This window comes from Alligator sinensis, unplaced genomic scaffold, assembly GCF_000455745.1.
Source record: "Alligator sinensis unplaced genomic scaffold, ASM45574v1 scaffold1295_1, whole genome shotgun sequence".
In the NCBI taxonomy this organism is placed as follows: domain Eukaryota; kingdom Metazoa; phylum Chordata; order Crocodylia; family Alligatoridae; genus Alligator; species Alligator sinensis.
Genome location: NW_005841880.1, coordinates 1,130,711 through 1,139,579, shown reverse-complemented (window position 1 = coordinate 1,139,579; position 8,869 = coordinate 1,130,711). Strand labels below are relative to the sequence as shown.

Below are 8,869 nucleotides of genomic sequence, written 5' to 3'. Positions count from 1 at the left end.
CCCCCCCCCACACGCACGTTTCCCCTGTTCCAGCTGACAAACACAGTGATTCGGAAGCTCTTTGCATCTTTATTTTAAACCACTCTCATCTGAAAGAGCTGGACCGAGCACTTGGGAGGCCACGAGGGGTGGCAAGGACAAATGCACATGCTCTTGATGGCTGGCGTCCCTCTCTCTCTTTATTTTTAACGCCGCTTGGCTGATAATGGTAAGGCAGCATAATGACTGGAGAACAATAGACGCAGCACGATGGGTCACAGCTTCCGCGTGGGCGGAGAGCTGCCAGCCTTCAGCAAGCGTTTAAAATTCTTATTTTCATTAATCGAGCGTCAGCAATTGTCATTAGGAGGAGAGACAAAATTAGCTTGGCAGGGTCTTCTTCCCACCCCTCGCTGCCCCACCCGATGTCCCTGGGATTCAGCTCGGGAGGGTTGGGGGAGCCCGCCCCATGAACAAAAAATGAACGGGTTTGAATTTTCTTCTTCAATCCACAATGTTAATCGATTTGGCTGGAATTCAGCTGAGGAAGGAGTCCGGCTCTGCTTCGAGGAGGGTTATTTGAGGTGCTGCAGAGGCACGTCATTGAGATTGGGGGGACAAAGTGAACCAAAATACCAGATTCTTGGAGAGGAAACGTGGCTGGGATGTGCTGCCTGCCAGTTGCAGCTTGGGGCTGGGGGAGCCAAGGGTTTAATGGGGCCAGTGATTTTTTGGGGGTAGAGGATGGCAGCATGACATCTGTTTTAATGGAATTTGTTTGGGGTTTTTCCCCAGGCGGGGAGGGGGAAACACACCCTAACTTTCTTGGAGATGTGTCCCATTTTAAGGGATCAGATGTTGGGACCCCAGACTTACTCACTGGCTCGGGATCGCTGGGTTTCGTTCCCTGCTCTGCCAGTGTCTCGCTCTGGGCCCTTCAGCACATCACTTAACCAACCTGCTCAGAACTGGCCCTGGACGTTTGCGGTGCTGCGGCTGGTTTGGGCACTCGGCATCGTGTGCTCAGGGCCTGGCTTTCTCAGAGGATGTGAGGCTGATGGCTGAAGTGGGTGGAAGCTCTGGCTGCTCAGCATCCCATCCTGGCAGCTCAGGGGGGGCTCCCTAAATTAGCAGATACCCTTGAGAATTTCGCCCTGTGTTTTGCGTTCTCCGGTGGTAGCGCAAGGGTTCTGTGTCTGTCTGAAAGCCAAAGGAAAAGCCGGCTTCTGGGGGCTAGCGCTGCTTGCAGCTGAACCAAGCGTAACCTCTTAGGAGAGATCCCTCTTGGCTTAAGGCTTGTGAGCAATGGGGAACCCACCTTGGGCACGTCGGCTGTTCCAGGGGTTATTTCACCTCCCTGTTTAAAAACACGTGCCCTTTTTGAGCCTTCCACAGCCGATCTCATGTTCTCAGCTTTCACAATGCTCTACCTTGGCTCCAGTTCCCCACTCCTCGGGGCTGCTGGCTGGTTTGCCACACATGCCAGGCATCCGAAATGCTGTTTCTGATGAAGTTTGGAAGTTGTTCGTGTCAGCTGCCCCCCACCAGCAAGGAGCATGGGGAGTGCCTGGCTCTGGGATGCCCATAAACGCATCCCATAGCAGGGGAGCTGGGGAACCCCCAGCAAGGCCTTTGGCTGGAGGCACGGGGGAGTCAACGAGAGCAGCGGCATCTGCTCCGCAGGCCAAGAAGCAGGAGCGTGGAGGAGGAGAGGCGCTCAACAACCTCTTCCCCTCCCCACCAAGTAGAAACCATCACAGTCCCCCTTGGCGTCCCCTCCCCCTGGGATGGGGTGACGGCTGGGATGACGTGACACTCGGCCTTGGGGAAGGAGCTGAGCATCCTTTTAAAGAAAAGGATACATAATCGTCGTGCAGCCCCCGCTACCGTTTGAGCCTCTGAGTCAGAACTGAAGAGCCCTGGAGCGTGACGTTCCTTCCAGAAGGAAATTACCTTGGCTGGATCAGGCGGCAGGGAGGGAGGGAGGAGAGCCCAGCAAGCTGATGCCCTCTTGTCGCTACCCCCCCTCCAACCCCGTGTCCGATGGGCTTTGCGCCTGCCGTGCCGAGTCGCTCTGAGCTGCCTGGGGCTACCTGGCACTGATGGAGGGCAAAGATCCTGTGTCGTCTGCCAGGCACTTCAGGGCTCTGTAAAACCTCCAGGGTGAAATTCACCTCTGCCAAGGGGACGACAAGCCCAGGCCTTCGCTTTCGCAGCAAGAGGGCGATGGCTGAGATCAGTCCTGAGCATCTGGAGCCCGTGGTCCAGGGGTTATAGGTGTTGTTCCAGCCCTACGTGCATGGCAGGGAAGGAGGCACCAGAAGCAGCACGTGGTGTTTGTAGGTGGCTAATGGGAGGGGGAGCTGTATTTTGGGAACCCCTTGTTCAGATGGGTCCTAGCTTGACCCATGACCCCTCTTCTGGCCCCGCAGAAAGCAGATTTCAAGAAAATTCAAATTTGAACGTGGAATTTAGAGTGATCCACACCAGCCAAGCCTTGTCCTTTAATGAAAGTAGAGCCAGTCTTCTCCCCACCAGCAGCTAGCCCCTCTCACCTTGCACTGACCCCCACCCCTCCTGGTTCTCTTCCAGGACAGGTGCCTGACGAGGAGGCCGGGCAGAACGGGCAGAGCCGCAGCAAGGTGCTGCCCAAGCCAGTGTGTATGAATGGGACGGAGCCAGGGCAGCTGAGCACCAAATCGAAGGCAGAGCGGCGGGCCAGCGCCTCCTCCAACCCCTCCCGCAAGGCCTGCTCCGCCAGCAGCAAGATCCGCAAGCTCTCCACCTGCAAGCAGCAGTGAGCCCGGAGTGCTGCGCTCCTTGCAGGTACGGCTGGACCTCCTAGGCTCGTGGGCTACACGGCCCTGTGGGGGTGGGGGGTGCTGTGGGGACGGTCTTGGTGCGGACCCTGGCTGTGTAACCCCAAGGCACTCTGGGTAGAAGGATGGACCTGGACCCCCCAGTGATGATGGATGGGGGGAGGGATGGCCCTGAGGCTGGTGCATGTCTCGGAGATGCCACCCCAATGAACACAGCCTGACTGATCCCAGGAAGGGTGAGGGGTCCTGGTCAGGGCAGTCTGAGCCCTGGGAAACCCAAAGGTGGGGCACTGTTCTCTGCCTGAGAGGGTCTGAGCTGTGGGGAGGGGGGTGGGCTGCTTTGCTTTCTTCACTTGGGTACCACAGGGCTGGACCCAGGCCTGGACCTGCCTCCACTGGTTCCTGCCCTGTCACCTGGTGCTAGTTCCTGGTGCCAGAGCTGTAGCACTGACTCCCACCTGAATGCCATACCAGGCTCCCAGGAGCTTTAAACCACATCCTCCTCCTCCCGCGCCCCCCAGGCGGCCACTGACGGGCACTAGAGGACAGGTCAGTCTGATGCCTGTCAGTCGGCATCAGAGGATAAGGAGTTACAAAGGCAGCTATGGACAGGAGGGGTTGGGATGCCCAGGCAGGGGCCGGTCGAAGGGCAGCGTCTGTCCAGAGAGCCAGCTTCCTGGGGCAGGGTGCTGCCGCGGGGCAGCCCAGGCCAGTGGGCGCCAGGGAGAAGGCGCACGCTCGTTTTCCAGGAAGGGTTTAAGTCGGAGCCCTGTCTCTGCCTGCCGGTGGTGGATGCAGAGGCACAAACCAGCTCATCAGAGCTAAGTGCTTCCTCCTGCTGCTCCAGCACTACCGCCTGCCTGCCTCCCTGCCATGAACGGGCCTGGCTGAGTCATGCCAGCAAAGGCTCCAGCCCACAGCTCCTTGCTGGTCCTTCTGTGAGGCACCCCTGGCTCTGCTCCAGAAAGCTGGTGGGAGGGAGGGAGGGAGGGGCATTCTTCCTCCAGATTCCCCAACTCTGGTGTCTGGGACTCTAGCCCTGCACCCCTGGCCCTGCCTCTCCGTCTCCTCAGGACTCAGGGGTGGCTCTTAAAGGGCTGGGGAGAACGTGCAGCACAGTGGGAGCAGGTTGAAAGGGCCCCCAGCCCGGGCTGCGCTGCCTCTGCCCATGTGCTGGGTCAGTCCCAGTGCTCAGTGGTGGGCCCGCAGACTAGGGCCACCCCGGTCCGCTCCCCGGTCTTAGCCAGCTGTCATGGCTGGCTCCATCTCCCCATCGCCAGCATGCACAGAGGCATGGAGCCCTCCTCCATGCCTACCCCTCGCGGGTCTTCTGCCGTCACCTGGATTCGTACACCGATGACTCATGGCCAGCCCCCGTCCCCACCCCCGGCCCTGCTCGCTCCCATCACGCGCTCCTCCATGGCACCGAGGCTCTGTTATCTCTTTGGATCCTGACCAGCTTTGTAGCTTGAAAAAAGCCAGGAATAAAAGCCTGTTCCTCCCCTTGCAGCTGTCAGGCCTACGTAAGGCCCATGTGGCCGGCTTTTTTGCTTTCATGTTTAATTCATGGCCGGCAGTGAGTCACCTGCCCAGGGATCTAGTGCAGCAGGGAGCCACTGGCTTGGTTGTGGCCTCGGGCAGGGACTTCTGCTCCTACCTGGTTGTCCCAGTGCTGGAGGGACCCTGACGCTGGTGTTTGGGGGTTGGGGTGGAGGGAGCAGGTTCATCCAGCTTGGTTAACTCCTCGGCATCCAACCTCAGCACCCTTTGCAGGTTGGAAATCACCTGCCTATAGCCTTATTCTCCTCCTGCTAACGCCCCAAACCTCTCAGCTGTTCCCTGCCACCGACCAGGGCACTTTACCTGGCAGCCTTGCCCAGTGTTCCCAGTGCAATTCAAAGGTTCTCAGTTATCCTGACAGAGCGGGATTGGGGTCTTTGGGTGCTGGACAGAAGGGCTTGGTCCACAATCTGGATGAACAAGGGAGGGGAGGGTGCCTTGCTCCCAGCACGGTACCCAAGCGCCCTGCTTCTCCCCTCCTAACACCCCCCTTTTTTTCTTTCTCTCCCCAGGCCAGCCTGTGCCCCCATCCTCGCCCCATCTCGGTGCCTCCCTGGAGCGGACTATGCTTGCGATCCAAAAATCACATGAGAAACCCTCCTCCCCTTCCCGCCCTGTACGGACAGCCCATGACCTCGCCGCTGTGGGCAGCCCCTGCCTCCCAGTCTCCCTCCCCTGCCACAAGGATGCCCCAGCCCCCATCACTCTTTTTGCCAATCAAGACACCGACTCTGTTTTTAATTTGTTGCAATGCAGAGGGTGGGAGGAGCGGAGGAGGGGCTCGGGGAGGGCGGGGGTGTCGTGTCCTCACCCCACCCGGCATGGGGGAGAGAGGGGAGGTCATCCCCCAGGGCCCCCTGCCCCAGCTGTGTAGACGTTGGTGCAAAGCCATGGCCGTGCACTTTATGTTTTAGACTACTGTTATATATATATTTTTTCCTTTTTTTTGTTTATATTTGCGGTATATTTAGAGATTCCTACACATCGTGATGTGTTTAAAATAAACCCAATGAGGACAAAGAAACAGGTATCCAGACATGCTGGCGCTCTGTCCCAGCTGCGTGCCGGGCTGGGCCAGGAGCAGAGCACGGCTGGCAGCTGATGGCGACGATAATGGTTTTGGGATTTTGGGGATTTTTTTTTTTCCTTTTTCTCTCTCTTTTTTTTTTTTTTTTTTTTTTTTTTTAAGAAAATAAAAAAGCACCGGCGAGGCCGCGTCCCTGTCCTTCCTCCCGCCTTGCCCGCTGCCCTGGCAAGGGAAGGAGAGAAAGCGTGGAGGCCTCTGGCAGAGGCGTTATGGCAGAGGGGCTGGGTCCTGCTCCTGGCTGGAGGGGGCGGCTCAGGTCTGCAGCAGCCAATATCCTTATGTGACACCAAGGGAGGGGATTTGGCCCCTCTGCTGACTTTGGGTGCCCCCCCCGCCGTTGTCCCTTCCTGCCTTGGGGCTGTAGGGGCAAGTAGTGCTCTGCTGTTGAGGAGTGCGCCCTTTGCAGGTGGGGGTTGCATCAGGTTCGCTACAGGGTGCGGAGCAGGAGAGGGGCTCTGAGCTCCCGGCAGTTTCACGGCAGGCGTTTGTCCTTGCTCACGCTAGGGCTTAGCTCAGGATGAAAGCTGAACCGAGCCCTGCCCCACCAGCTTCCCCTACATGTGTTCTTCCGTCACCAGGCAGGGGGCTGCCTGCTCTGGGGCCTTCTGTGCCCTGCCAGGCTGGGCACGTCCTCTGGTGCCATCCAGACCACGGGCTGGGCTAGGTGCCTTTCATTGGTGCAGGTCCCTCGACCTGCCCCATCCTCCCTGCTGCAGGCTGCATCTATGGGGATGCTTCCACCCTCTCCAACACCAGCTGAGTAGCAGGGGGACAGGTGATAGGCACCAATGGTCCCTTTGCAGTCTCTGCCTGCCAGCCCTAGCTGGACCTCCCTGAACGAGCCCACTGCTCTGTGGGCTCATTTCTGCTCTCCACACAAGGTTGATGGGTGGAGCCCATCCCATGGCTTCCTCCAGCACACTGGGGTCGGGGGAGCTTTGACTCCCTGCTACCAGGCCTCCCTCCAAGCCCCATGGCAGAGCCTGTGCGTGCCCCCTCCGGCTGGGGGCGAACATGGCTGCTGCACGCCTCGTCCCTTGGTGGAACGAGCTGCCCAGGCCCTCCTGCAGGGTCATCCCGAGGTAGGTGCCCCTGCTCCTCTTCGGTGCCCACCATCACACTTGTCATTCCTGCACTTCCCCAGCACTTGGGGCTACGATCTCCCTGCAGAGCTGCTGGCCCGGGGCCAGTGAAACCTCCATCTTCTGGTACCAGCAGGGTCCAGGGGAGGCTAGAAGGGTGCCCAGGGCAGGGCTGCAGCAACCAGCTCTCCGGCTCGAACCCCAAGCATGGAGCACCCAACCCCTGGGGCCCCCAGGCAGGGGCAAGTCCACCCCAGCCCCAGCTGCAATGCCCCCCTCAGCCCTCGTGTCATCCCTGCTTGCATCCAGAGGCCCCAGGAGCCCATCACACCAGCCCCGCAGGGCCCGTCCGCGTGCCGGGGAGATCCCGAAGCTGCCAGGCAGGCGTGTTGGGAGCGATAAAGGAGGTGCGGGGAGGCGCTGAGCTGGTTTTCTTTCTTTATAGGCTTAAAAACGCGGAGTCGTGGTTTCAGGTGAGTGCTTTGGACAGAGACTTTGCGAACGGAAAGGAAGGACCCGGCCCGTGGGGTCGCATGCAGCTGGGGGTCACGGGGGGCAGGCCGGGCGCGCCCGGCCCCCCCAACCCTTCGCCTCCCGCGCCCCCTTCCCCGGCGCTGACCAAGTCTCGCGGGTAATAAATCTTTTTGCTTCTCATCCTTGGAAACACGAATAAAAACCAATACAAAGCGAAACCCAGCCCTCCCCTCCCCTCCCGCCGCGGAGCAGCAAATCCATCCACCGCTATAAAAATCAATAAATAATAACTTAACAAAGACAGACCGGCGCTCGGGGCAGGGGCCGCTGGCCAGTTGCAAGGACCTGGCGGCTGCCCCTGCCCACCCCCTTCATTCCCCCCCAGCCCGTGGCGGAGCCTCGCCAAGGCTGACCAGCCCTCCTTCCCCCGGGGCCTGTAGCCCGGGGGAAAGAGGGGAGCAGCTTGGCTTGGGGGGGTCAGGAGTGAGCAGCCTCCCTCTTTGGGAAGGGGGGGTTCTTGGGACGGGTTCGGGGCCCCAGCCCATCTGGGGCATCCTCTCCGTCCCCCCCACCCCTGATTTGGCACCTGGAGCATTACACTGTTCCCTAGCAGCAGTTGCTTAAGTCCCTTACGCCGTCCCTGTCCCCCGGGCGGGGGGGGGTGCAGTCCTGGCTGCCCCCCAGGGAGCCGAACCCCATGGCAGGGACCAGGCAGGGGCTGTCCTGTGTGTGTGTGTGGGGGGGTCTGTGTCCTACCACCCCAGGCACTGCCTGAAAACCCAATCTAGGCCCCCCTGCACACACTATGGGCATCCCTGCCGGGTCCAGCTCCCCCCACCCTGGGGGCTCCCTTTCCAGTTCAGACCCCAGGATCCCAGCCGGGGTTTCGAGGCCACAGCAGGAGAGCTGGCACGTGGCAGGAGCAGCCTCCCCTCGAGCAGGGAGCCCCTGGATTGGAGCCCCCCCATTCCTGCATTTCGGGACCCGGGTCCTGGGGGGCAGCAACCCCGTGCAACCGCCCCGTGCCTCCCTGCAGCACCGTGCATCCCAGCCCCTTCTTTGCCAGGATGTTTCCGGGCAGATGCAGAGACGCGTTATTGCTTGTAAAAAATCCGAGAGAGGGCGCAGAGGGGGCGGTGGGGGGGGTCTCGTATCTGCTACACAGCTCTACATCGTGAGGTAAGAGTCGGGACTCCGCTGGGGGCGCGGACCAGGAAACCGGTCCCGTCGAACCGACCTCCCGCCGTGCAAGAGACGCCTGCATGGGCAGGCGCCTGCCCCTCGCCTCCGCCACCCCCCTCCAGCTGCTGGGCCCGGGGCCGGCGTGGGCAGAGGGGCCGTGCCCCCCTGCCTGGAAGGCTGGACGTCCCGACCGACCCGGCCCCTCCAAGCCCTTGATGATGGACGGGGGTCCGTGCAGCAGGACCCCGCCCCGGCGCCTCCAGCCGGGCTTGCTCCCACCCTCCCAGCCCCTTCCCGGGGGGAGAGGCCGCCGAGGGCTCCCCTCGCACCCCGAGGGCACGGGAGCCCAGCAGGCCTGGCGGCGGTGCCAGCAGCGGGAGGGGTTGAAGCCCTGAACCCCGATGCAGCGAGTCGGGGCGAACCCGGTGCTCTCCCCCCCCCAGCCTAGACGGGGCTGCGGTCGGGGGACGCCACAGCCACGGCCACGGCGCACTCCACGCGCGCTCTCGGTTTTTTCAAGTGCCCGTACAGCCGGTCCTCGAGGCCGCCCGTGATCTTGTCCATCAGCTCAGCCCCCAGGGGCCGGGACCCCAGGCCCAGGCACTTGCCGGAGCCCGGGCAGTCCTCCCCGAGGGGCTCCAGGCTGGGCCGGGGCTCGGCGGGCGCGTCAGCCCGGTCCCCCCCCG

General features: G+C 61.3%; 2 protein-coding genes across 3 annotated transcripts in view; one reads left to right on the top strand and one right to left on the bottom strand.

Annotated features, from left to right (window-relative positions):
- The window catches only part of STK11 (serine/threonine kinase 11), a 64,352-nt gene extending 58,807 nt beyond the window's left edge, over positions 1-5,545 (top strand). Inside the window, exons 9-10 of one of the 2 annotated variants that reach the window (XM_025196415.1) lie at positions 2,572-2,805; positions 5,330-5,545. In XM_025196415.1, coding sequence (XP_025052200.1) covers positions 2,572-2,780 — 209 coding nt within the window. In that variant the 3' untranslated portion in view covers positions 2,781-2,805; positions 5,330-5,545. Of the gene's footprint in view, positions 1-2,571; positions 2,806-4,870 lie in introns of both variants that reach the window. The other variant, XM_006017442.3, reaches the window with a different exon arrangement.
- A 1,347-nt stretch (positions 5,546-6,892) lies between these two features.
- Positions 6,893-8,869, bottom strand: part of CBARP (CACN subunit beta associated regulatory protein) — an 8,025-nt gene continuing 6,048 nt past the window's right edge. The window contains exon 9 of the mRNA XM_025196340.1: positions 6,893-8,869. This exon is cut by the window's right edge and continues 878 nt beyond it. Within this exon, the coding sequence (XP_025052125.1) occupies positions 8,628-8,869 (242 nt within the window). The 3' untranslated portion in view covers positions 6,893-8,627.